Source organism: Propithecus coquereli, unplaced genomic scaffold, assembly GCF_000956105.1.
Source record: "Propithecus coquereli isolate 6110/MARCELLA unplaced genomic scaffold, Pcoq_1.0 Scaffold353, whole genome shotgun sequence".
In the NCBI taxonomy this organism is placed as follows: Eukaryota; Metazoa; Chordata; class Mammalia; order Primates; family Indriidae; genus Propithecus; species Propithecus coquereli.
The window spans coordinates 2,204,506-2,232,204 of record NW_012149208.1 but is presented as its reverse complement, the minus strand read 5'-3'; the positions used below and the strand labels follow the sequence as shown (position 1 = coordinate 2,232,204).

The 27,699-nt window shown below is 58.8% G+C and overlaps 1 protein-coding gene across 1 annotated transcript in view; it reads right to left on the bottom strand.

Moving 5' to 3' along the window:
• FSTL4 (follistatin-like 4) overlaps positions 1-27,699 on the bottom strand; it is a 333,977-nt gene that overhangs the window by 62,294 nt on the left and 243,984 nt on the right. Inside the window, exon 5 of the mRNA XM_012651317.1 lies at positions 26,081-26,204. Within this exon, the coding sequence (XP_012506771.1) occupies positions 26,081-26,204 (124 nt within the window). The remainder of the gene's footprint in view (positions 1-26,080; positions 26,205-27,699) is intronic.

Genomic DNA, 27,699 nt, shown 5'->3' with positions numbered 1-27,699 from the left:
ATGCACGCTTTGTCCAAGCACAGGTCTGGGTAATAAAAACGCCTCCCGTTTTCTCTGCAAAGACTCCTCCACCATCTGTCGGGTTGGAAATCTCCACGTCTTGACCCACGGCAAATTGCTTCTCCGCACGCTGACGTCCCGCCTGCCTTGGGAGGCCGCGGAGGCTGCGGCTGGCTGGGTGAGCGAACGGTCTATTTTAGGGATGAATGAACCCAAGTCCCATCCTACGGCCAAGCACCCTCCCACGCCTCTGGGCCACCCTGTGCTGCTCCTGCTCAGGACGTCATCCCTGTCGGGGGACAGCGGCCTCTTCCCGGGGATGTCCCTGCAGGGAGGGAGGGGGCAGGCCCTCGGCCCTGCACTGAATAGTTAGTTTGTGCAGTCTGGGGCCCCCAGGCATTGGTGGGACACCGGGACACCCACATGCGTCTTTCACTTCTCGGTCAGCGCTCTGCGCCCGGGGCGGCGGGGCCGGCCGGCGGGTTCAGCACGCGCATCAGACCTGGCTGGCGGTGTCGAGAGGCGTCTGCGCCACGCCCAGGTGCAGCAGAAAACAGCAGCATCACGGACGGGCCGCGTCTGCCAGCGAGGGGCGGCGTGTGCTTTCACTGGCACCAGCTAGCAAAGGCTGATGGAAAGTGAGCAATTCTATACTAAAAAAAAGTGCCAAAACCAACAGACTCAAATAAAGTGTTAGCCACTCTGTAGTAATTTCTGCAAACCCAGTTGGTCATAGCTCAAGCTTTAGAGGGGGCTTCACTTTGAATACCCAGGTGCCAGAGACTTCTGGGAGGGTCATCGGGACAGACCGATAAATCCACTCAACAGGCCTTAGAACGAGCGCCGTTCACCGAGAATGGAGGTTGGATTTCCTCTTCCTGGGAACTTCCTCTGCTGTGGCCTGGGCGCCCAGGTGGTCAGGCTTCAGTACAGAGCACCTGGGTCGGCTCGAGGTCGTGCCTTCCCACACCGTGCGGTGGAGAATTTCACGCCAACTCCCAGAGCTCCAGCGCCCTTCCGTTCTGTGCCGCCCCCGACTTTGGGTGGGGTCAACGACCACTCCTGGGACATCTGGGATGATGCACATCTGAGCTCCCAGATGGCCGGAGAGTCCTGGGGGTGTCCCAAGGTGGTGGAGGCATGACTCATTTGTCTTTGCAGCCCAGTGCAAATCCCAGCTGCCTCTCTCCGCATCCTGAGGCACAGAGGACGGAGTGCGCTGTTTGGTTTTTTCCTAACTTTGGAAACCATCAGACGCGGAGATAAGAGCCTGTCACTTTTGGAGGAGTTGCCGGGCACCCGCAAAGCCAGACTTCGCGGAAGCCCATTGTGAGTTTATCTGACAGTATCATTCCACAAGCGTGCAGAGATTTCTGTGACCGATGGCACCAACTGCAGTATTATTTGTGCTACAGAAAAACTCAGAAGAACCTGATACCCACCATCAGGGGAGGGTTAAATGCATTATGTTTGGGAAGAATTTTATATAGCCAGTGGAAGAGCCAGGCAAAGCCACTTGTCCTGACTTGATGTGGTTTTCAGTGAGAAAAGCAAGTGGCAAAACGATGTGTAGAGTCTGATCCCAGGTCACAAAAGTACTCGCACGGCGCTGGTGTGTGCAGGAAAGCCAGCCTCGACGGGGCCACGCAAACTGCCAGTGGAGGTCACCCAGAGGGGTGATCTTTCAACTTCTTAGATGCAAGGGTGTAAAATTAGTACGTTACTTTGAAACAAAAGATATTATTTCAAAAAGAAAAGGAAACAAAGAGTCAAGAATATCTCCGTCTCCAAGTCTCACAGTGACCAGACAAAGGCGGTTGGACTTGATCCCTCGAGTCTTAGGAATCCACGCTCTCTGGATTCTGGGGTTTTCAATCGGTCCAGTGCCTGGTTCGGGTCCTCACTAGAGGTGGGCCTTCGCCCTGCGCCACGTAATGTTGGCCGGACCTGTTCATCCGTTTGCCTTTGAGCTGACTTCGCGGTCAGGAGAGGTCTGCAAGGCACGGCGGGGTGTCCTCTCCCATCTCGCCGGGTTGCTGGCTGCAGACTGGACGGCAGCTCAACCTCTCTGAATACGGTTTGGTGGCCACGGGGCTTGCAAAGTCGGCAGGCGGAGGAGGCCTCGAACCTGGTGGCATCTGCCGCTGACCACCAAGTTCCGGATGGAAAGCTCCAGGCCCACGCACCTGCTCTCCCCTCCCTCCTTCCCTCGCCAGGTCTTTGATGCAGGTCGGCCTTCCCGGTAGCCCCTGACCCAGTGAAGCGTGTGCCTACCGTGGCCCTTCCGGCAGGGTTCTGCTTCGTTACGTCCTCGGTCCCACCAGGAGATGGGGGAGGGGAACACGGCCCCTCTCCGAGTGATTTATCAGGATGCTTTAACGGAGTGTGGACGATGAGCACTGACCCCAGGCAAGAGGCGCTAAACCGATGCGTTAAAAGCGCACCGTCCATTTCGCTCCGATGGACTCTCCTCCCTAAATCACTGTGTTGCCATTTTTACGAGGCAGATCTAGCTATGGAGGCCACAGGACTGTGAAATGTCATATAAAAAAGCCAATAAGAAAAAAATAAAATTAAGTCGCGGGGAGTGTGCATTAGCATTTCAAAAATGTTCTGCTGCATACTGCTATTGTCCTCTCTCTGCCAAGGGGCGCCGGGATCCGTCCTCCCCATAGAGACTGTGCCGCGGAGCGTGCTAGCGCTCTGTTCCTGCACCGGCGTGGCGGCTGACGGGCATGGTGATGATGATGGCGACGTACGTTCTGGACTAGATTTGATAGGACGGGGGCTGTCTGCCGCCTCTGGTGACAAAGTCCTGATCGCTCCTCTCCCTGCTGGCTCAGGCCTGTGGCTTTCAGAGTTTTGACAAATTAACGTTTTCAGCGTTTCTGCCCTGGAGAAATGAAACCCGCTGGGGTGAAGGTCTGACTCTCATGTTTCAGGTGACAACATGGGGGTGGGATTTTGTGAAGTGGGGTCACCTGCATCCCTGGCTCCCCTGCCTGGCGGCTTGTAAAAGCCCCCACGTTATCCGAGGCCCAGAACCGCTCTGACTGCCGGATCTGGGGTTGAGCCGGCGTCACCCACTGTCGCCCATCCGGAAAGGACGAGTTTGGTGATCCACCGTGGGCCTGGGGCCTCGGGACTCCGTCCTTGGAGTTCAAACCCTTGGCTCTCCGAGGAGGCGCATCTTACGGTCTAAACCAGAGGCAGCTGGAGCTGCTTCCTGAGCGCGGCTTCCAGGCCTGAGCGGGGCCAGGCCGAGGAACAGCTGCGGAGGGCGGCCGCCCCGCCGGCACCCGCTGGCAAGTCGCCCTCTAGGTCTCCTGGGTACCTGCGGGAACGCGGTTCCTTTCCATGGCTCTTAATTTGCCAAACTGGGGCGGAAGAATCTAGTGCCCCAAACACGGAGACAGCTGCAGAGCTCTATCTGGGCCTTTCCAGAAAGCGGACGGAGTCCCACGGCGTTCTTCTCCAATGTGACATGCTGCAAAACGGGGCTGCTCAGCACTTTAGTTCAGGGAATATGTTTTCGTCTGAGAAGATGCCTCTGCTGGGCTCCTTCCAGCGCTGGCTGAGGACGCACAGACTCAGCCCAGGGAGGGCAGGGGCCAGGGGACGGGGCACACAGCCCTGCTCTGAGCTTCCTGCCGGGAGAGGCTGGGACTTTTCTTCCCCCCGCAATCATCAAGCCCAGCAAGTGAGATTTTGCTGTGAATTGAATTTTACCGGTAATGAGATACGAAGTCCCTTCTGTTCTCTGTAACGGAGACCTTGAGAGTTTTTACTAGAGAGTGAAACAAATTTTTCACCGTTTTCCTGTTTTCTAATAACAGCCTGAGTCGTAACCTGAATTTTTATGCAATTAATTATGACTGCGGCTTGGGCATGAAAGATTTACACAGTCAGAAAAGAAATTGCCTGTGTTATATCTGGGCAGGCGGGGATGAGCCGCGGAAGGAAGTTAATCAGTTTTCTAGGTCACGCGAAAGGCCCCTGCACGGTGCTGGCTGGCCCGGCCCACCGCAGAGGGAGGGGACAGTCTCCTGGGACGTCCCGGAGCCGCGTGTCCCTCCTGTACCCTGAGAGCAGTGGCTCTGTCCGGGGGCCCCTGGAATAGACACTTTTTCCCAGTGTGGCCTCCCGCCCGCTGCCTCCTAAGCCCGGCGTGCCTGATCCAACAGTCCCAAAGAAATCGAAACGCTTAGAGGCGAGCGGGTTAACGGGAAACCAGACGCTGCAACACGGGGAACATACCGGAACGTCCATTCCTAGGATCTCAAGAGAAGCCAGAATTCCATTAATTTAAAAACAAAGACTGAAAATTAACGACACGGTTATTTCCTGAGGCCCGCGGCCCGAGGCAGGACTGTCCGCCGGGAAGCGGTAGCTCTCGCAGCACCCTCGGTACCTTCCTCGTGCGCTGTTCTCGGGCGGGGAAGGCAGCTTGGCCCGGCGAGCGGCGGGAGGGCGCGACGGAGCGGCACAGAGGGACAGGACGCAGGCCGAGGGCCGAGATGCGCAGTTAGTTGCTCCGCTGCGTGCGGAGGCGGCAACTGATTAACACACACGGGCTTGTTCGTTTACTCAGCATTATGGTTAATCATTTCATTTCGCAAGAGTTTTCAGATCTTTTCATCATCCTAATATTCTTCTTATTGCAACATACTACGAAGCTGTTCGTTCAATTCGATTAAAAAGTGTCGTCCAAAAGTAATTTACTCCGCGTGCGTCGTTAAGTGGATGCCCCGGATACGTCTGCATTTTAAAGGAATAGCAACTCTTCCGCTTTTATTCGTCGGTAAATGAGCGTGCTGTGTCAGCACTGACGGCAGCACTGCGAGTGGTGAGTGTCTAGGGGTCAACGCCACGGCGGCGGATCCGCGACCGTGTCTTGGATCTTGTACCAAGGCTCCGAAGAGAACAGGGACACTTGGACCACCTGTTAGTACTTGTGATGCTCAGGTGGCCCCTGAAAACCCAGTGTGACTTGTTGATCCTGATAACATTTGTCCTAGCACGGCCTTTAAGCCCCCTTTGGGGGTCCTTGCCGGGGCCTTCCGTACCCATTAGGAGCAGGATGCGGGGCCGTCGGGGGCCAGCGCTCAGGCAAGTGCCCGCTGGGTCCCTGCGCTGCGCTGAGGAGAGGTTGGCCCTGTGCCTCTTGTCACAAGTCAACCTTCCTGGTTGCCTCTTGAGATATTTCCTCTGCTCTCTCCGGAGAAGTGCTGTCCAGCGGAAATGTAACGCAAGCCACACACATATCCGATTTACGTTTTCTAGCAGCCGCATAAGGAAAAAGCAGGTGAAACTAATTCAGTAATATCTATTATTTCAATGTGTAATCAATATAAAAGTTAGTTAACGAGACATTTATCTTCTTTTTCCATATAGGGCTTTAACGCTCGTGTGTGTCTACACTTACAGCACAGCTCAGCCTGGACGAGCTCCGGTGCTCAGGAACCGCACGTAGACTTGGCTCTGGAGTCCTCGTGTCTGGGGTCCTGGCAGCCTGGCTGTGCCTAGCTGGGCCTGGGGCTCCCCTTGACGGAGGAGGGAGCAGCTCGGGGTCAGGGTTACCTGGGGATCTGCCTGCAAAGTTGGCAGCCTGTTCTCCCACAGGGCGCAGAGCAGCAGACCTGGCGGCCGATGACCTCTGAGGCCATCTCACCCCGAGGTCGCGGAGCCAGCAGGCTTGGGGGGGGCGGCGGTGGGAAGAGACAGGTGGGAAGACGCTTGTGATCACACGTCCTGGTCTGCAGGCCCTTGTGTGGCCAAAGGGAAGCCTGGGTCTGTGGGCGGTGGGAGGAGTCACCCACTCCTGGGCCGACAGGGAGGCTGACCAGGGAGGGTCCACCTCCACCTCTCACCGCGCTCCCTCCCGCCGGGCGTGAGTCTGGGCATGTGAGTGGGGGGTGCAGTGGATGGGGAGGTCCCTTCTGCACAGAGTCAGCTTTGTCCTCAGCCCACTGTGTCCCATAAGGAGAAATTCACTCTCCTCGGGGAATGGAGTCTTCCGCGATGAGAACATTTGGGATGATGCCTGCACTTGGAGGCCGAAATGTTCATTTTTCTTTGCCAAACCCCTGAACACGGCCAGGGCAGTGGCCAGGGGCTGCCGCAGCTGTGTGCAGAGACGCGCTCTGGGAAGTGGGTGCTAGCTGGACGTGGGGAAGGCAGCCCAGGCGGTTCATTTCCTGGAACTCTGAGCAGTTAACCCCTGGGCGTGTGCCCTACCTGAGGAGCCTTGAGAAGTCAGGGACAGACAGAGAGACCTCGCGAAATTTTAATGCCCTTCTCTGCTCTTGCAAAATGCTGCGATTATTAATGTTTCTCAGAAAAAAGGGCTGCCTGTGTTTTTTTTTTTTGAGAGCAGCAGTGAAAAAGAGAAATTAAATTAGCAACTCCGTTTGGGCTTCTAATCCATTAAGGTGCCTTCAGCTTCACAGCCTGTTAACCTGAACGCCGGCCACCTGCTTTGGTGGAATAGCAGCGTTCTACCGGGCCCTGTTTTGTCCCGGTTACAACACGAAGGATTGAATGTCACCCTAAGAGACGGGTCTGAAGCCCGGGGGCTGGTCCCGAGCTAGCAGGCTTCGGCGGGCGCGGGCGAGCTCGGCTTGCCCACGTGACCCCTCGCGCTAATCCTTCCTTCAACGCAGCAGCCCTCGCTCCAGGGCGCACACTCCCCTCTGAGAATCAGTCAGATACAGTTGCACACACGAGGGGGCCTCTCCAGCCCCTGTTAAATAAAGGGAAGATAACACTGTCTTCAAGGAAAACATCACGAAGAAACTGCACTTAGTAAAAGGACAGGGGACCAGTAACAGTTGCTAACAATTATTGGGTGCCAACTGTGTACCAGGCTCTAAGCTACGCACAGGACCTGCTACCTAATATGGAGGGCCCCGTGTAGTATAAAACTTCAGGGCCCCTTGTTAAAACAATGATAAGCATTTCAGGATGTCGACGGCAGAGATCTAACCAAGGATGGGGCCCTTCTGAGCGTGAAGCCCCGCGTGACTGCATGGGATGGGTGTCGGGAGGCTGTATTGCGACAGCTGGTTTAATTCTCACAACAAAGTGTATACTGTTACTCTCCCCATTTTACAGATGAGCAAACTGAGGCTTAAAGAAGTTAGGAGACTGCAGGAATGGAGATTTTGAAGTGGTTTGAATGGAGATGAAAGTGGAGGGAGAGCTGAGTCATCCCGTAGCCCATGGTAAACTGGCAGAAAACACCAGAGAACTGCGGCAGGCTGCCCGGAGTCGTGCTGTGAGCACTGATTTAGTTTCAGGACAACAATATCATTTTTGTCCCATTAAATTAACGTTGTTAATTTGAAGTTTATTGGTTTTGCAGTTTGTTTTTATTTCATTTATAAATTTGTTCTAGCTTTATGGCTGTAAAAGAGCTCTCTGCATAAGGAACACATACCTGGTTTTACGTTTGTACATATTTAACTAACGTTACACTAAACATAATTTACGTCAGCAGAGAGCAACCACAGTGTTTCCCTGTAAGTGGGGTCTGCGCACGCCTCGGGGATAGAAATGCATCTCCTGTCCCCCGAGGTGGAAGCCAGAGTGGGTGCTCACAGCCCTGTCCTCAGCTGGTGGTCCCAGGGCCACCCCGGCTGGCTGGGGCCACGTGATGCTGGACCCCGGGGGAGAAGGAGGGACAGGCAGGTGCCGTCTGAGGGCTGGGAACTGCAGGGGCCGGAAGGGCTGGCCCTTGCTTCTCTCAACCTTATGGTACGAATTCTCAGAGAGTGGCCCTGGCCCAAAGGCAGGGAGGGGCCTGCAGGAATACCAGGGGCGCGTTTAAAACCAGGACTCAATACCTTGTTACGCGGTGCATGCTCCCAGCCAGCAATTCGATGCCGAGATGTGTATATTTCTGACACAATGCGTACCAAAGACTCGCACGAGAATGTTCACAGGGCCGTTGTTTACGGTTTCCCCAAACTAGAAACGACCCAGGGACATCAACTGTGGCCTATCTGGAATATCATCATCGGTGAAAAGGAACAAACCTCTGTTACCGAAGAAGCTGCAATAAACGAATCTCACAGACATAGTTTCAAGCAAGCGGCCAACACAAAGGGGTCGCGCTGTAGGGTTCCACGGCTATCGCGTCCAAACACGGCACAATTATCCCGTGGTACCGGAAAGGCAGATGCTGACACGCGGGGCAGGAGGGAGGCAGGTGACGGGGTACCGGCGGGACTCTACTTCCCCACCGGGACGGCGTCACACGGGAGCTCGTGTCCACGTCCTTGAACCGCGCACTTTCCTGTGTGTGTCACACACCGATCGCAACATACGGAGTAACGCGAACATCATCGCATAAACACAGGGCTGCACGGCAAACACGATCCGAACGAGACAAGAGAGCACTGCTATTCCCGCCGCTCCGTCCGTCCGTCCGCCGGGGCAGCGCTGGGAGGAGCCTGCACAGAGCCCAGGATGCTCCTCGGCCCGACGCGCCCCTGCGTGAACCCGGAGCCCTGGGCAAAGCAGCCCCGGGAACCAGGCTCTGGGGGACCCTGGGTTCTCTTCCCACGAACGTGGTTCCAGAGGGAAGCCCCGCTCTGAACTGCCGTCGGGGCCTCAGGCCCAGGACGCTCGGGGCTGATGTGAAGCACAAGATGAGGAACAGCCGGTCCGGGGGGTGGCAGGGGCCCCTTAGTGACGATGCTGTGTGACAAGGCATTTCGTCACTTTGTGTCCGCTCCTGTGACCAGAGCTGTGGGCTCCTCCCAGCTCCTCCCAGGCCTGGACCGTGAGGCGCTCAGTGCGACAATAGGAGAGTGAGCCTAACTCATTCCTGTTGCCTGGAACCCCTTTCTAGGAAAATGTCTCCCAAATAGGTTGGATTTAGAAGGCAAGTAATAGCAGCAAGAAAAACTGATGTTTAAGCCCTTTACACACATGATCTCCTTGAACCCTCACAACGGCCCTCTGAAGTAGGTGCTGTTGTTACTCCCATTGTACAGATGAGAAAACTGAGGCTGCTGCAGTTCTGGTCCAGGACTCTCCCGAGATCAGGGCTGAATAAAAGTGGAAGAGTAGGATGGGCCTGGAGATTGAGGGGAAGTGGCCAGGGAGGGATTTTCCTTTCTTGTGGCTACCGGTTGAGGGTCTTCACTGGACAGGGCCCCCTGAATTGTTATTCGGCTTTCCTAGGGCACGGGTCGGGTGTCAAGGGAGCAGGTAGGCCAGAGGCAGGCGTGGCCACGGGGTTTGGGTCGGGACTTCTGACCAAGCAGTGGCCAGGATTTCACGACCTGAATTGCTGGCCGTGGCTCCCAGGATCCAGGGCTTGTGGCTCCCACACCAGGGACGAGGCCGGGCAGGTGGGTGGAGCTGGGCAGGAGCGGCAGCGCCTACGCCTTCCCTGCGGCGTGAGCTTATGGAGCACCTGCATGTGCCAACCCCACGTGGGAGACAGCCGGTCCAGGGAGGAAGCCGAGGACGGACGTGGCAGCGGGAAGTGTGTGGTTGGCGTCTGCTCTGCGTCCTCAGAGGCCTCTCTGAGCAGGGGACCCTTGCTCTGAGCCCCGAGGTGTTCGCCCAGAGAACGGGAAGGGCCGGGCCCAGGGAGGGGCTTCCGAGCAGAGGAAGCAGGATGTGCCTTCTGGGGCACAGGGGAGCCGGTGGGAGCCCCGAGCCTCGCGCCTGGGAGCGGTGGAAGTTCCTGAGACACGGGGCCCGGGGGAGTCTTCCTGGTGTGTCCTTGTGCCCGTGTACCTGGGGGGGCACCTGCGGCCACGTGGGGGGAGCTTCTCGTTCCGGTTTGTGTCAGCTCACACTTGCCTTGTTGAGCTCCAATTAACATTCCCGGAATTATTGAAATACGTAATTGGAAAACTCAAAATGCATCTTAATCCCATTAGCAGCAGGATCATTTTCTCCCCGCATGACTTTCCTTGGAGCAGGGGCCTTCTGTCTGGGTGGCAGACGGCCCCCCGTGCCGGGGGTCGGGGCTGTGGCGCAGGGACCGGCCTGGGGGTGCTGCTGAGCCGAACCCTCGCCTGGGCTCGCCCCACCGAACCAGCAGCGTGTCCCTCTCGCGCTGGCCCTCTGGCCCTGGGCGCTGCCCTGGAAGGGTCTGTACTGACCTTGTCACTACCAGGAGCGAACAGTCCTTTCAGCAGGAAGACAGTTTTCTCTAAACAAATGCCCCGTCCTGCAACGCTCATCCGATACTTGTCTCTTTTCAAACAGACGCCGAGGGCCCTGCTGTGCAAGTTCTGGGAAATAACCTGGGGGCAGAGGGGCGGGGAAGGCCTGTGGGCTCAGGTCGGGCCTGGGTCAGAGGGGGCGTCCCCGTCATGGTAAACGTGCCGTTGTCTTCTCACCAGGCCATAAAACTGCCACTTGCCTGAGGACTGCTTGTCAGTGACAGAGATCGCCAAGAGTACGGTGGAGGCGCTGGGCGTCCCAGACCATTCGCCCCCAACGGCGCGTTACAGGAGCCCTTCCTGGGGGCCTCGGGGCTGCTGGGCCCGGCTCGCGGGGTTGCATGTGCGGGGGGTGCTCGCCAAGACTCTCACAGGCCGTGCTGTGCCCTGACAGCCCGGCGCGGTGGGGCTGGTCCTGGCCGTTCAGATGACGGACGGCAGCCGGGGCCCTGACTCGGACAGATGTGCCCACTGGCAAAGGATGAAACAAATGAGACAAGTCACCGAGACACATGGCAAGGTCCAGACCCGGGGGGACGGCCTGTCTTCAGTTCCTCTCTCTCATCTTCCTGTTCACACCAAAGGATGCCAGACACCTGGTGGCATTCTTGCCACACAGACCCGGATGGCAGATTGCTGGGAATGAGCAAATCCTAGGTGTTGCTTGAGGGGGAATTGACAGCGGGCCCTGGAGGTTTTTGGCCAGAGAGTGTAGATGGGCTGGCGGACGCTCACAGAGACCATCCGGGGGAGTCTGAGGGTGGGGAGCAGCTCACAGCACTGCGTGGGTGTGGGGCGCAGGCCAAGAGACAGTGGGCGGAAGGCAAGGCGTGATCTGCACAGACGTGGGTGGCCGAGTGCCCATCTGGAACTCTAAGCACGTCACGAGACGTTGAGAACACTGTCCTTCCATCGCTGGAGGGTGACGCTCCTTCTTGATCTCAGACAGGTGTCCCTTGGGCAGAGGCAGGTGGGGCAGGTGGGAAGGATCTGAGCAGCGCTGGGAGGGGCAGCTCTGCAGCTGAGACCCTCAGAGCAGCGCCCCCTCCCCCCGCCCAGAGACACGCTGCTCCGGGCCCCTCTGCAGACTCCGCCTCAGGCTGTTCTTTTCTCAAGTCCTTGGCCAGCCCCCTTGGAGAAGACTCAGCATCCGTGACCTGGACGGCCCCCACCGCCATGCTTCTTCCCACTCCCTGCCTTGAAGTGGTTTTGCACTAACTCTCTGACGTCTGGGAGGAGGTTTGGTGTCGGGTGCTCAGGAGGCAGGTGAATCAGACAGTCCCTGCCTTCCCTGAACATGTTAATTTTTTGCATGGTGGGGGAGCCCGGGGTGGGGACGTGAACAGACCCCACGGGCAGAGACAGGCTGGGGGAGTCAGGGTGCTGGGAAAGGACTGGCTGGGGCTTGAGACCCAGTGAGCAGGAGGTGTTCAGACTTGGTGAGGCGGGAAATGGGGAGCAACGGAAGGCTCCGGGGCAGGTGAGCACAAGGTGATGACGGGTGACGCTGCGGCAGCCCCGACAGTGGCCGGAACACAGCACCGAGTCAGCACTGGCACCCTTGGTGCTGCCCCTGCTGTGCCCAGGGGCGCGAGGGGACGGGGAGGCGCGAGCCAGGGCGCGAGGGGACGGGGAGGCTGGCACCAAGTTTACTCGCCTTTTGCTCGTCAACGGGCAGGGCAGGGCTCCGCTTGCAAGAGGAGGGAGACGGCAGGAAGTATTTACGAACAGTGGGAAGAGGAATGTCATGGGAATAATATCTCAGTTTCGACCCGTGTCTTGGCAGAACCAGCGGAACCAAATAAAGCTTGAGGTTCAGCCAGGTGCCGGTGGGGGAGGCCACCCTAGCCCTCCCCTGCAGGCTGCCTCTGGCACCCAGGGCTCTCCCTGCCTTGGGCAGGAAAGACGTCCCCGCTCCCTTGGCCCTGAAGTGTCGTCCTCAGAGCTTGCGTGGAGTGGGATCTGAACTCCCACTTTCCTCTCAGCAGGTCCGAAGGCATCATTGCCCAGCGTCCTCCAAGGCCGGGTGCAATTCCCGCCACCCCAGGGAGCCCCCCGACCCTCCGGCTCACGCAACGTCGCTTCTCCAGACGTGGAGTCAGCCACCCAAGGCTCCCTGGCAGCCCAGAGTGCTGAGGGTCACTCAGACCGTGAGGTCCCCCCGGCCCCTGCACCGCCCGACTGTACCCAGCTCAGCACTCCCTGGCGCGGACCCCCGGAGGGGCCCCTGGCCGGCCCCCGTCCAGCACCCTCTGTCAAACCTGCCCATCGGGCAGGAACCCTCAGCCGCCGGTGTGTCGAGCACCGCGGGGTGGCCGCCCCACGGAGGAGGCGGTCACTGCTGCCGCCCATCGTGAATGACAGCTGCGTCACGTTTGATAAAACGGCAGCGGCTCAGGGCTCCTCCCTGGGCCGGTGACGGAGGCTGCGGTTTGGGTCATTTCATTTTCTGGGATGCACAGGCGGGAGTCCGCCTCGCTCAGCCCTGGCTGTGCTTCTCCCTCGCCCAGAGCACTGGACGGCTGTCCCTCGCCTGACGTCTGTGGCCTCTGTGCTCGTGGCTGTCCGTCCCACCGCGGCCCCACTGCCCCCTCCCGCCTGCACCCTGCGCTCCGGGATGGCCACGGCGCCCGATTCCTGAACGTACTCTGTGCCCTCCAGCCTCCGTGTCTGTGCCCACACTCTTCCTCCTGCCGTTCACGCCAATCACACGCAGCCTTCTGGGTACCATTCAAGTGCCAAATGCCGCCTCCTCCGAGGAGGCCTCCGTCTGGGGCTGCCACGTCACGAGCACTCTGTCTCCCCCTCGTGCCGCCCGCGCCCCGTTTCCTCCTCCGGGAGGCAGAGTGTGCCGCGGGGGGCTGTGTGTTCGGAGTTGCACTTGCCTGGGTTGAGTCCCAGCTCTGCCTGCTCGACCTCAGTCATCTCATCTGCAAAGTGGGGTTGATAACAGTCCCTGTTTGAGGACTAAACAGCATAAAAGATAAACTGTTTAACACAGTGCCTGGCACCCAGTAATAGCTCAATAAAGAACAGCTGCTATTTTTTTTTTTAAATTGTAGACTTATATTTAGATCTAAGCCCAACTTCTTACTGACTGGCAGCCCCGAGAGCAAGCGACTTGGCGGGTCACTTGTGGAGTCCGCAGGCCTTAGACGGGAGTCTCGGAGACAGGCTGCAGGGGCTCCGGGGAAGCGAAGAGGCCCCTCTGTCCCTGGGGTCCCCCACAGTGGGCCAGGAGCCCAGGCACCCTCAGCACACAGCCAGGAGAGGCCGCTGCCCGCCCCGCTCAGGCCTGCCTGGGTCTGCCCGGCCCGGCTCGCCGTATCGACCTGTTCCCAGGGATGCTGCCCATCTGGAAACAGTGTCACACTCAACACCCACAATCAAACACAGGACCTGCCTAGCCACGGGCGATGCAAACCCGTCACGGTCACGGGGCCCAGAGCCCCCAGCAGGAAACTCGTCGAGAACAAGCTCCGAGCGTCTAACGAGCCCCCGCTGGCCCCCACCCCAGCCCTGGACGCTGGGACAGGGCCTTTGTGTCCTGCCACGTGGGGGCAGAGGCCGGGCCTCGCGGTGCTGTGAAGAGGGCTGTCCGAGCTCTCCTGACCTCCCGGGTGGCAGCCGCCGTCGGGACGGCCGGGCAGCGCTGAGGGGGCTGTCTAGGGACCAAGGTGACGCCACTTCTCTGGTCTCATGGCCACCTTGGTAAGTGTTCCTGGGCCACAGGCACAGCTGCCTGCCTGCTCCCTCCAAAGACCAACGTGAGGGTCTCCCGGCCGCTGCTCTCGTGCCCCCGAGGCGGTGCTGGGCCTGCCCCTCCCGTGCCTGCATCCTGGGCTCGTGGAGGCCCCGCCGGCCTGCGAGGGGCTCTGTGTGGCGCATGTCCCAGAACAAGGTCAGCTTAGTGGCACTGACTTCCCAGACACGCCCGGGAGCTGGGAAACAGCAGGGACCTTGGGGGCGGTGGGATCTGGAACCCAGGGCAGAGCAGCACAGAGCTGGAGCCAGGTGGGGGCCACTCCGACTGCCCCGGCGCGGATCTGTGCAGCTTCGGCAGGCGCTTAATCAATGTGCAGTGAGTGTCCATTCTCGAACCGCCACTCTTTATTACTTGCTATTTATTTTTCCTGCCCAGCAGGATCTGCAGGAAGAGCCGTCACTCCTAACCCTTCCTCTGAACCTTTTTCTCACCTTGAAGTAGAGCCCCTTCCTTCTCTGTGTCCAAATCTGCCCCATCCCCATTCAAGGCCCAGCCCGAGCCCATCTTCTTCCAGGAAGGCCTCCTGGCCTTTGAGACAGTTCCACAGCGCCCACCACCCAAACCCTGGGCCTGGCACTTGATGTCTGTCTACGCATTTCCCTCTGGCCCGGGAGCCCGACTTCCCAAGGGGGTCGGGAGCTCCGGAGAGCAGGGCCTGGGCTGCCACCTCCGCCCCTCCTGAATGAATGACGGGACACGTCTCCCTTCCCATGATCAACGCTGAAGGGAAAGGCCCCTACGACTGTATCTCGGCCCCCAGGATGAGTGGGAGACCACAGGTGGAAGCAGGTGTCTGTCCAGCAGCCTGTCCTGGCACAGACGTGGCCCAAGGCCTCACATTCTGCCTCCAGAGCTGCCCAAGACCAGCACCAACCCCTCGGCCGGTAACTCGACCAGTAACGGGTGGGGGAGTTATTCAATCTGGCACAGCCGGGCACAGAGCTGTTTATTTCAACCCTCTTTGGCTGTCAGCTCACTTGATGAGAAACAGAAATGGAGCAATGGCTTCCGAAACAAAAAGAATTTTGTCTCAATTGCATTTGTATTCAAATGGGCGAAATAAATTCCAGGGCCTCCTCGAGTGTGCCAGGAGCGGGGCCTGCGTGCAAAGCGGGAGCAGACGGCTCTCCGTCCCCGAGAGCGGCCAAGGTAACAAACGATGCATCGGAGGGAACCTGGGGCAGTCAATCTGTCAGGCGGCGGCACAGGCGCAGTGCGGGGGCCCTGACTTCCCGGCTGGGTGTGCCTCTTGCAAAGGCGGCGCGGTGATTAATTATTGCGTATCATGACCCGGGACTGTGCTGAGGAGAGTGAATAAATAATATGGAATCTTATCTCTGTGTGCAGCAAGCAGGAAGCAGGTGAGCCCACGTGCTGCTGCTGCAAGTAGACCATTCGGACCTGCGTCAGTCAAAGGGCGAGTTCGGCCGGCACCCTCCACTCCACCTCTCTGCTGCCGGCTCCGGAGGGGTCTCGGAATGTGGGCCCGGAGGGCAGAGCTCCCGCGAAGGCCACTGGGAGGCCCGAGACCCTCTGGGGCGTGGAAACAAGACAGAGCATGCGGCTGCGTCTTCCCTCTTAGCCCGCCATCCCTGCTTCCTGCAAGTCAGCGCCTTTGGGGTCACGGCCCCACGCGGTGGCCAGGGGTCCCCACGGAGTTGTCCTTTCCACAGGGCGTGTGGATCTAGACATGAAGCCCCTGAATTTCAGCTCCAGGCATTATGTCTGGGCCGCGTGGTCTCCTTGGGATGAGGCAAAGCAGGGGCCACAGGAGAGAGGGGCTCGCGGCCTCGAACGTGACCTCCCTGGATCCCTCCCCGATGGCTCTGAGGACCGGCCCTGCCTGCGGCTCAGGGACCATCAGAACACCTGGAGACGGGCGGCCGGCAGACAGGGGCCGGGGTGCAGGACACTGCCCTCCCACTGAGGTCTCTTGCTTGCACCCAGTAGGTCTGAGGGCTGCCTGCCTTTGGCACGTCCCCGTGCTGCCCCCAGCAGGCCCGCGTGGCGGCTCCCACTCCGGTGCCGAATCTCCCAGCCCTGCAGCCTCTCCCCAGAGCCCTGCCTCCACCTCCCCGCCCAGCTCCCGAGCCCTCTCCCTGACGTGCAGCTTCTCAGATGCGACCACCCGCTTGGAAGCACGTGACAGTCTGGTTATGGAAGAAGTCCGATGGGAGGTGGTGACAATACAAAGAGGGGGAGGGTACAAGACTGTCCCAGGGAGACAGGGCCAGCGGGCCTGACCTGCAGAGAGGCGGAGCCGGCTCGGGACTGAGGAACGGCCACTGTCCGTGCACCAGCGACCTCTGTCGGCCTCAGTTTCTCTAGCCGGTGTGGGCGGTGGCGAGGGAGGTGGACGGACCGCAGAGGGATGGCGGGGAGCTGGGGTCAAGGCCGTGGAGTGATGAGAAGCAGCAAGTTTCAAGGAGGCCCGGCTGTCTCATGGGGGAGGGAGGGGGGTGCAGGCCGAGGGGCGTGTGGGTCAGCCCGCAAACCCTCTGACCTCGGACCTAAGCCTCGGAAGCTTTTCCAAAGTATCTGAGTCTTCTCTCCTCCCTTGGTCACAGATGCCCGACCATCTCCACAGCCTCGGCCCTGCCAGGCCCATGGACGTGGCTGGTGCCCGAAGGTGCAGGGGGAGAGGCAGAGCTGGGCCGAGCCTCGGGGCCAGGCCACCCTGGTGCTGGCCCTCGTCTGGGTCGACCGCCAGTTCTCTCCCACCCGCACCCCTTCCCAGAAGACGTGTCTACTCAGGCGGGGCTCTGCCCTGCAGGCCTCGCTGCCCCGAGGCTCCCCAGAGCGCAGACCGCCAGGCCGGTGGCGGTGGCCGTGGCCCACGTCCTTTCCTTTGGGTCCCCGCCCTCCTGCTCCCCCAGGACTGCTCCCCGTGACCTGCTGTGCACAGCCCGAGCCCAGCAGCCCCCTGGGGTGGGCGCATCGTGGAGCTGCTGAGGCCCCTGAATCCAAAACACGCAGAAAAATGAGCGTGAAGTTAAGTAGCAAACTCATCGCCGGAAACCCTCACGCTCCCCGAGATGACTCCCATTAACAAAACACCTTCATTTTCCGAAAATCCATGTTCGCGGCTTGCTCTATAGAGCCTGCCCCCACAAGTGATGATTTATATTTTATTACAAGGTGAAAAGAGACAAAAAAAAGTCCTCATAAGGAAAAAAAACCTCCCTGACTCTCTACAGCAACTCCCAGGGCATTTGATTTAAAGGGACATTGTCATCTTTAATGTTTTCATCCGGAGGAATTAGGAGAGCGTGCCGTGGTAATTTAGAAGCTCCTGATTTAAGGGGCAGCCTCTGTGGTCCGGCCTCCCTGCATTTCCCTCTTTACGATTCCAGAGAGTGTTTTCTGAGAGATAATAATATTGGGTGATATTTCTCCTTGTCATGTGGAGGCCTGAGAAGAAATTAAAATAGATCCTTTCTCCCCAGTCTCTGGGGCCAGGCTGGGGACGGGGAGGACTGTCACAGCTGCTCCGTCTTCTCGAGGCCTGGCCCTGCCTGTCGGGGACCCCACAGCGGAGGCCTCAGAGTGGGCTCTTCCTGTTTGCCTCCTGCACTTGCCCGGTTCCCACCCGGGCACGGGGCAAAGGAACCTCTCGATGTCACCCTTGTTGGTGCCCGTTCCTGCTCCTGTCCCCACGCTCAGGTCTCTGCTGTCTCCGAGGTCCTGGCCCTCAAGCCCCCCGGGCGTCTCTGAGTCAGTCCTCCTCAGACCGCTTTGCCCACACCCTCCTGCTGCCTGGGCTCCTTGACAGGCGCAAACCCCGTGGCCCGGATCTGGGGGCTTGCGGCAGAGAAAGCTACGTGTTTGCCTAGAGCTGTGTCCGTTCCCTCCTGCAGACATGGCCAGACCACGCCTCCCAGCTCCCCGAGTCGGTGTGGCTGTGTCAGAAGGACGCGCACAGGGCTCGCTGGGCCCAGAGAATCTCCCGCAGGACCATCCGCTGGCTCCGCCCCTCTGCGCCCTGGCCGGATGCAGAGCCCAGCGCAGGAGTCTGCAGCCCTAGGGGATGGCGGAACCATGAAGCTGAGCACGCCTGGGTGCTCATGTCACTGTGTGCCCGCTACCGACCATCAGTGTCGAACCGTTACGTGAACAAAGACCGAACCCGTGTCGTGTTAAGTCCCTGGGATTCTGGGGGGGGGCGGCGGGTGTGCGGCTGCATTTTGCCTCCCTCAGACCAGCCCTTGCCGTTCGGGTTCTAATCCTGCCCTCTGGCACCGTCTTCTGCTTCTCTTTCTCTTGTCCATGACACAGGGACAAGTTGGCCAAAGCAGACGGTCCGGGGCCTTCCCATCTGCACCTGCTCAGGCTGTTCCCTCTGCCGGGGGTGCCCTTCCCACCCCCACATCTGCCTTGAAATCCACCCCGCCTCCTCGGTGAGCACGTCTAGCACCTGTTTGATGAGACGCGTTACACCCTCCTCTTCTCCCACAGGAGAGTGATTTTGTCTTCCCGTGGGGAGGGACCAAATCGCACTCACGCCAGCGTGGCTGTGTTGGAAGGTGGCGTCCAAGTGTCAGCTCTGGAGGAGACGCCCTGGTGTGGGTTTCGGTTCTCCACTGCTTGCCGACTTTTTGATGCCTCAGTTCCTCCTCTGTGAAATGGGGCTAAAGAGAGAAGTCCACTCCAGGGAACCTGCTCTCGGGGAGAGGCGGAAACACCCACGCACGCTCCGTGCACCGCCCACCGCCCCTCCTGGCTAGTGGTCTACTGACGCTGGGTCCCGCCTCCCCCATAGCTAACGACGGCCTGACATTCCTCCTGGGTAACATTCGGTGATGTGACATCCACGTTGACAGAAGGGACAAGCTGATCACCCCGTCGACTCTCCACCCTACAGGCCCTCATCCCCCGGCCACATCCCGGACTCTAGATGTTGCATCACGAATAAAGGAAGCCTGAAAAATCCTGTGTTCAGACAGCCTGCCGTCTGATCACTTCCCACGTCTTCCAGTTCACTCCCTGTGGTATCCAGACTGCAACAATTCTTTAAGCCCACGGGGACCCGCAGTCTACTGACCGACCGATAATTATCTGCCACTTCCTTCGTGATGTCACTTCCTGCTTACACGGAACTGCATGGAATTTAGGTCGCTGGAGTCACGGTGTTGCACACGCTCAGTCCCTCCCCGTGCTCCGTCCCTGCAACCCCCGGCCCTGGTGACACCCGCCTGGGTGCTCCGCGCTGACGTCTGCGCAGCTGAGTGTCGGGGAAACACCGCCCCGCTCACTGGTTTCACTCTGAGTTCAGGACCAGGGGCCTCGGTGGGTCCCGAACGCTGCCCGGCGATCACACCACCCTGTCCCCATCTGGCCCCTCCCGCCACCCGCCTGTGCGGCTGTTCCAGGCCTTCTCCTCCCCCCTCAAACCTCTGCACCTCCTTCCCCATCCTCACTCTCGGCGGGACTTGCTTCCTGACCCCCCCGAGAAGGCGGGTGTCTGGCCCTCCCCCCGCATCTCCCACCCGCCTGTGACCGCTCACGCGCTCCGGCTTCTCTGCTGTCACCTGGGTCTCCCGGCCGCGCGTCTGGGCAACCCCTCCACCAGGGCACTGGGTTCCGCCTCCCTTGCCTCCTCAGAGAAGTCACTCCAGCCGTCTCGCCTCTTCCTCCCACAGCCTTGGTTTCCCCTTTCCACGCCAAGGAGGCACGGGCTGGGGGCGCCCTGTGTGCCCTAAGCTTGCTGGGCTCCTGCCCAGAGCCTGGGCGGCAGCTCAGCCGCGTGAGGACCCTGTTGCGACCTGGGCTGCGGACGGTGCGGCCACACACGCCAGCCTCCTGCACGCCAGCCTCCCACACGCCAGGGCGAGGGAGCGGGCTCGGAAGCCGCGAATGTGACCTTCGGTGCTAACTGCACGTTGAAGTCCTCACAATAGCTTTGCAAAACCACTGAGATTTACGAGGACAATACAGTGTCATCCTGGTAAAAAGCTGACATTTCAATTGTTCCCATTTATATCTTTGTAATGAAATTCTTTGGTTCCTCTGCAGCTGTTTTTGAGTATTTACTAACAGTCAGAGAGCTTTCTGTCCCATGCAGAATTTCAAGTTTCCGTGACTCCAGGCTGGGCTGTGTGACAGCCCCGCAGCCCTTTGGGGGGTTCTCACCCCGGGAACGGTGACAGACAAGGTATCCAGCCACCCGCCCCTGCCTCTCCCTCCAGGAGGGTTTTTTTAAAAAATCACCAAAGCATCATATTTTAATGAGTTTTCTTTGCAATTTGTGCGTAATAGATTTTCAATAACAACCTGTAATTAGTTCATTTTCTACTGTTCAATTGCTCTGCACCGAGGCCACTGACAGCTTCCAGCTGGGACCTTCAACACTGGAAAGTGCCCGAAGGCTCAGCTCCAGACAGTGGCGGAAGGTGCCGGGCCCACGGCGCAGCTGCCAGGAGCGGACCGCTGGCGATGGGGGAGGCGGTTTGGGTTTGAAGCTTCTGAGTGGGGGGAGGAGGAGGCGCTGGTGCCGGGTGAGCTCGCTGAGAATCGGCCCCTCCGTGGTGTGACTGGGGCAGGGACTGTCCCGCCCCGAGCCCGATGCAAGGACGGGCCGTTCCCGCCAGCCCTGCGCCTCCCGGGAGTGAGGCCCTCACGGAACACCGCCAAGGCCGACAACGGCTTTCCCGCTCACAGGGCAGTTTAGGGGTGTGCCCGCTCTCGGCTGGTGTCTCATTTAGTCCTGCGTGGTTATTATGCCCATTTTACAGAAGAGGAACTTGAAGCCCAGGTTAACCTCTGGTTAAGAGCTGTCCAAAGTCACACAGTTAGTAGGTGGCAGAATAAGGATTCAAACCCAGGTCTTACTTGGACTCTGGAGGTCACGATTTAACCATCAGCCACAGCCTTGTTCCTACATAGAGATAAAAACAGGGTTGCGGGCCGGGCATGGTGGCTCACGCCTGTAATCCTAGCACTCTGGGAGGCTGAGGTGGGCGGATTGTTTGAGCTCAGGAGTTTGAAACCAGCCTGAGCAAGAGCGAGACCCCGTCTCTACTAAAAATAGAAAGAAATTAATCGGACAACTAAAAATATATAGAAAAAAAAAATTAGCCAGGCATGGTGGCGCATGCCTGTAGTCCCAGCTACTCGGGAGGCTGAGGCAGAAGGATTGCTTGAGCCCAGGAGTTTGAGGTTGCTGTGAGCTAGGCTGACGCCGCAGCACTCTAGCCTGGGCAACAGAGTGAGACTCTGTCTCAAAAAAAAAACAAAACAAACACAAAAAACAAACAGGGTTGAGGACATGCAGAGGAAGGTGTGTGGAGCTTGGTAGAGGGAAGAGAAATTGAGGAAGACTTCTTGGAGGAGGAGACCGTTGAGCTAGGGCTTGAAGTTTAGGGAAATCGCCGTGGAAACTGAGATTCTCCTTACTGGAGAATGCAGATGAGTTGCAAACTATGTTTAAATGCATGAGAAGGTTCTGGAATTAGACATGTGGGTTCAATCCTGATTCTGCTCCCTGCTGGCTGTGTGACCTTGAGTTAGCTACTTAACTTCTCTGAGCTGACACTTGCTAAATGTTAGGCATCACTTTCTATAACTGGTGTATTAAGAGCCCGTTACTGACTACAGCGGTATCGACAAGAGAAATCGCTCAGATGGGACGCCGACTCTGAACTCAGTGTCCAGGCCTCGGGGCACTCGGCCGCTCACATGGCCAATTCCGTGAAGTCAGGAGGGACCCCAGTATCTGTCCCTGGGAGGGGTGGTGAGACTCTCACCTTCTGCCTTCCAGTCCTCAGTTCCTCCCTTGGCCACTCCAGCTTGAACTGTTTTGCGCCCTTGAGTGAACGGGGACCAAGGAGGGTGAACCAGTGTTTTGGCCACTGCACTTGCCAGTCCCGCGTGAGGAACCAGCTTCTCCTTTTGGGGACAGGGGAGTCACTGACACCAACGGTCTTGGCCTCAGCAAAAACGGAGACCCGTTCACAAGCATCACTTTCTCTCCAAATCCAGGAGCCAAGTAAATTCAGAAAAAATCTTTGAAGAACACCACGCTGTCTGAAATCTTGCTGCTCACTCTCCAAAACTCAGGAACCGAACAGGGGAGGATGACGCGAGGTCTTTGCCATCCAGGCTGCCTGTCTGGACCCACCCACCCCACACGGACAAAGACCTGAGTAAATGGGCAGCAAGGACGCTCCCGTGGCTCATTCTAACACCCTGCTCTTCTCGGGGCGGGGGTGGGGACCAGCTGAGATGGGGCTGTCCGGCACGGTGCCAGGCGTCCTTCACTCCGGAGGGCAGGGACACGGAGCGCGACGCTGCACCGGCCCTTCGCTGGGCGGCAACAGCGGCAGAAACGCCAGGTGCCCGTTCCACGCGTGTCGCAGAGCTGCCCCGGCCACGGGGCGGGGCGATGATCAGAGTAAAACGCTGTTTTTCCCTCCTGCTTGCCCGGAGCTCGCAAGCGCCAGAGGGGAGGGAGGGTGCCTGGCTCCCGAGCGGGCGGCGCCCCAGGTCCTCCCGACACCCCGCAGGTGTGGCCCCGGGACGTGGGCCCGGGACGCCCTCTGTCCTGTGCCGCCGGCTGCTCAAGCCCTTCCCGGGCCTCCCGCACGTTCCCCAGCTCTGCTCTCGTGGGATTGATTAAAAGGGCAAGGATTGTCTCAAAAAGCAGAAGAAACTTGTAATGGATTTAAAGCGAGAGAAAAGTCCTTTTAAGCACCATGTTTTTCCCGTGATTCCCACCCCGAGCGTTCAGGAAAGTGTAAAACCACGCACGGTGGAGAAGCTTCTTAGATGAGCAACTTTTAGATTAATTTACCGTGATGGACAGACGAGGTCAACACACACCTTGCTTATCGGTGACCCTGGAGCCTGGGTCTCTGCCACAGCAGGGACAGGTGACTCTACTCCTTGCTGGGGACGGGGCAGGGGGGGGGGGGGGGTGCACGTGCTGAGAGCACACTGTGCCTTTAGCTCCCTGACCGGCCTTTGACTTAGGAAGCCAAACGCAACTGGAAGGGAATGTTTAGTTGACAAATGGAGGAAAAGAGGGAGGCCACCCTCGTATGTCACTCCCGTCCCTGTGTGGAGATGGGCAGTTGAGAGTTTAGCTGCGTCTGACCGTCAGAAAGAGACCGAACTGACTCCCAGGACGAAGGCAGCTGCCCGCCCTCCACCCTCCTCCCTGGAGGGGTTACCTGTTCCCCAGAGCCAGGAAGGAGGTGCAGCCCCACCACGAACTGGCTCCGCTGAGCACGGGCAGCCCCGGGCCGTGGGAGTCCCGGCGTCACCCTCAGTCGGTGACATTTTGTGGCAAACACGGGCCCGGCCGGCTGCACGGGCAAACACGGTTTAGGAGACCACCCCCCAATCTCAAAAACTTACAAATGGAATTCACTTCTCTAGGGAAAACCCCCAAACCCGTCACGCTTTAGTCCAACAATCAAGGCTGCTTCAGAAGAGCCGCCCCAGACCCCACCCTGCCCTGCCCCCAAGGACGCGAGCAAAACAGCCTAGAAAATGAAATGCTACAGTCTCAGCCTCCGCCAGCCTCTCAGCTGCAGTTTTTAGAATTAAATCTAAAATGTTGTTGCTGAAATGTTTGAGATATTACTTTCTGGGTTTTAGTGAGATTTCTTTAATGCTCATCGACTGCTGGGTAATAACTGGTACCTGTATGTCTCATTTCAATTACCTGTTTAAAATTCGCCAAACCATAAATCTATTCCCAGGGCTCTGGGAATGTAGTTTAGAGTCCCCATGACTTTGAAAAACCACTGATCCTCGTGTGCTCCGAGCGGCTGCGTGTCAAGCCTTTACGGTGGGGTCAACTCATTTTGTGGCTTCTTTAATGCTGCGAGTTTACATTTCATTGCATATCTATTATTTGGGTTGGGCCGTGATGGATGGTTTGGCTGCCCGGTTAAAAACAAGTCCAAGGCAACAGCAGAATCTAATTTGCTTTAAAAATGATGATTAGAAAGCCTTTCAAACCACGATCCGGGGATGAAGGGGGCAGACAGCGCATTGCTCTGCGTGAGACATGTGGAGGAGAGGGGATGAGATCCCTCGTCTGCCAGGGGAGCTCATGTCCATAACGACCGTCGTTAGGGAAGCCAGGGAGGCGTCTCTTGCATCAGGGGCAACAGGCATGCCTCTGTTTCCCCGAGAGCACAGCCAAGGGCTTGCTGTTTGTCCCCAGACCCATTCTCAGGAATTGCGGCCGGGGGCAGAGGCTGCTGCGGAACCAGGTTGGAAGATGGTGCCCCAGGGGTGCCCTTCTCTGCTGAGTGACACCGTCCCGGGACATTGCGCAGTGATGCCTAGCGCACCCCCCACGCCCTCGAAGTCCAGCCTCCGCACGAGGCTCTTAACACGCACTGGCCTTTCCTCCGCGGCTCCTTTGGCAGACGGGCCCAGAAAGCACTGCTGGGAATGTCTTGGATCTATCCCAGAAAACGGGCTGCCTCTCTCCTGACCTGGAGAGCTGTTCTCCCTGTAGTCTTCCCTGACTGTTCTACGGAATTAGAGTCATCGAGGGGTCCTGGTTCCGGGAGGCGGAGGGAGAGGATATTGCCCAAAGTGTACTCTGCGGATGGGAGCGGTGGTCCTGCCCGGTGACGTGCGGATCAATGTGGAACAACGGCCTTTCTGGAGAAGAAGAAAGTACCCTACCTCCCTGTTTTGGGCAGCATATGTACAGTGTAAATTTCCGTAGTGTAAATATTCCCGCCATGGCCGATTGAAAGCTGCCAAGCACTTAACTGTTTGCTTGCAAAAATCCTGAAAATTTAATAATCAGCTCTCGTGAGGCAAGTCTAGGGAGTTGCTGATACTTCCACGTGTGCTAGAATTTAGAGACACGTTTTTGGCAATAAACTCCTTGGTCCACAAAGCAAAGACCTGCTGCAGCGGGATAAGCCAAGCAGTCATTCACACCTTAGTATGAACTAGTATGAGTGCATAGGAGTTTTACTACTGGGCAGGGAGGAGGGATGATGGGGACCCGGCATAGATGCAGCCCTAAATTGGGGGTTGGGCTTTGGTCCTTGGTACTAAGGACGCTGTGAACTGGAAAGGCCCCTACCTCCCTCCATGTCAAGCTCATGACACTTCCCACAGGAAGAGTCACACTTGTTTCTCCTCTTATGTCATCCAAGTACCGCTTCTATGTGCCACAAGAGCCTTCTTGCCAGCGAATCACAAGGACCCCTTTGCGGGCTTGTGAATGGAGCAGCCGCCACTCAAGGGGTGTCCACGTGAAGCAGGACGGGACCCCAGGCACAGGCTCGGCCGTGGGGGTGCCTGGGTCTGTACTCGGAGCACCCGCGCCCTGGGGGGCTCACCCCCACCTCCAGGGCCCGCAGTCGGGCGCCGGGAGCCGGCGGGTCACAACCACGGCGCATCGCGCAGGGCGGCCTCGCCACCTGCTTCAAGCAGAGCCTCACCGGCTCCCAGCGCAAAAGCGCTTCCTCTCTCGTCTCCAGCTGGGGCCCAGCCCCACCCTCTCCTCCCTGCTGGCCTCCGTCTGGAGCGGTCAACCCGCGCCAGCTCTCACTCCTCCCTGAGGGCCTGTCCAGCACTGCCCGGGGCTGACGTAATGTGACCTCTTGGGAGGTCACCTCAGGGAGAAGACGCGGCTGCCTAAGGCGTCTCGTCCACTCGCGGTATGAGCCAGGGACTCCGCGGAGTGGCGCTCGGGTACCGCCTCCGTTTCACCGAGCACCAACCTCCGTTCTTCTCCAGGGAGCCCCTGCCCCTCCTGGCCAGGCCTCCAGGCCCTCCCACAGGGGTTCCCCGCGCAGGGCTCCCCGATGGCCCCGTAAATCCCTCCCTCCGCGTGCCGTCACCAAAGCCTTGGGGCTGCCCATCACTGCCCTCACGTCCGCGCCTCCGTCACAGTCCTGGGTCCCCCGGACGGTGAGAAAAACCTTTATCCGAAAGGACCAGGGCGCGCGCGGTCCCCGTCCCCACCCACTCGCCTTTCGCCCTCCCCCTAAAGCCAGGGCAAAGCAGACCCCGCTGCTGCCCCCTGGGAAAGCAGCCAGCCTGGCAGACAGCTGAGGATGGACTCCCGTCCCCCGACACCATTCTGGTGCCGGAACATCCACGGAAGCAAACGCATTTGCCACTGGCGCCCCGACGGCGCTGGACTTACGGAAGGCCGTGTAGAGCTCACGCAGGGTCAGGGAGCTGTCGCCGTCGTAGTCGTCGAATCGGAGGAGGTCGGCGGGAGAGCAGCCGTGCGAGTCCTGGTCCAGGTCCTGCTCCTGCAGCGCGAGCTGTGGGGCAGGCAGGGGAGAGGCCAGGGCAGGGTGAGTGGCGCTGCCGGAAACAGCGCAGGCCGATGGGGGCCCCCAGGGACAGCTCGGTGGGCCTTGGGGGGCGCCCGGAGCTCTTTGGTTTTGTCCCGTCCAGCCCCCTCATTTCACAGGTGAGAAACTGAGGCTCAGAGAGGGCAAGTGACCCCCGCAAGGTCACCCAGTGGTGGAGGCAGAGTCCGGACTAGAGCTCAGGTCTGTCCTCCCCATTTGGCAGACAGACCACAGACAGTCTGAGATGGGGAGGATCCCTGAGGCCTCCTGATGTCCCCCCGAGTGCCACCGACGGGAAGAAGAGAAGAGAAGGGGCCTCATCAAACGAACCCAGCAAAGAGTGGCCGAACGCGGCGTGGGGCCCATGTCTGCGGGCTCCCGCGTGTGTGTGGCTGGAGGTCCCGGCCCCAGCAACACACCCTGCACCCGCCAGCCCTGACCGACGTCCGCGCGGCCTCCGAGCCGCGGCTCACGTGCAGACGGGGCAGCTGCCATTCCACAGACACGGCCTGGGCCCCGCTGCTGCCGGCCCTGTCCTGCCAGGGCACGAGCATCTGCCCTTGGGGTCCTGGCACAGGCCTGGGGCTGGGCCCTCGCCGATGCCACTCTGGTCGTGGTCGGAGCCGTGGGACACAGGCCTCCCGGCTGACCGGCCACATGCCAAAGCACAGGCAAGGGTGGAAGTCCCAGGCCCCGCGCCCAGCTGGAGCCAGAGGCCGGTGTGCCTGGAACTAGAGGTCTTGGTTTTTCCTGTGATTCCCAGAGCCTGGAACTAGAGGTCTTGCAAGGAAAATGCTCAGAAGGAAGTCTCTGAAGAAAGAAAATGATTTTATTTTATTTTGCGGGGAGGGGGGCAGAAGCATTTTCTCTTTATTTAACATTCTCAGCTTGGCCTGCTGTATCAAAGGCAATTTAACGTGATAATGTTAAAAAAATCACCCTTCACCTGGCAAGTGCGAGTGTTCGACAGAAGGGAGATCAACCGTAACGCCCGAGATCAATCTTCCGAAGACAGAAATTTCCCTTTGTCTATTTCTGCATTGGAAATTGATTAGCTTTGCACAGGACCAACGGGTTTTCCCGGCGCCTTTGATTCCGTGTCGAGGAAAAGCCCGGTTTAGCTCTGCTCTGCTTGGCAGATTTATGAAATGAACTTTAAGTGTATTAAATTTTAAAGAGGAAATCATAGTCCAATTACCGTGCTTGTTAATGGCTTCAGGTGCCTCGGGCCACTTAGTTGCCAGATTAGAGCAACGGGCGCAGGAACACTCTGTTTACTTCGCAGTCACCTGGGAGTCGCATGGGCCAGGGGTGCCCGGAGCTCGCAGCGGCCTCTGTCTAGGGCGAGCTGGCGCCCCCCGCCCTGGTGTTCCCGGAACAGCCTGCATGTGAGGAGTCGCCGGGTGGTTCTCCCTGCAGGTGGCCGTGACTAACAGGACCTGGGTTTTTCCCAGAGCGGCTC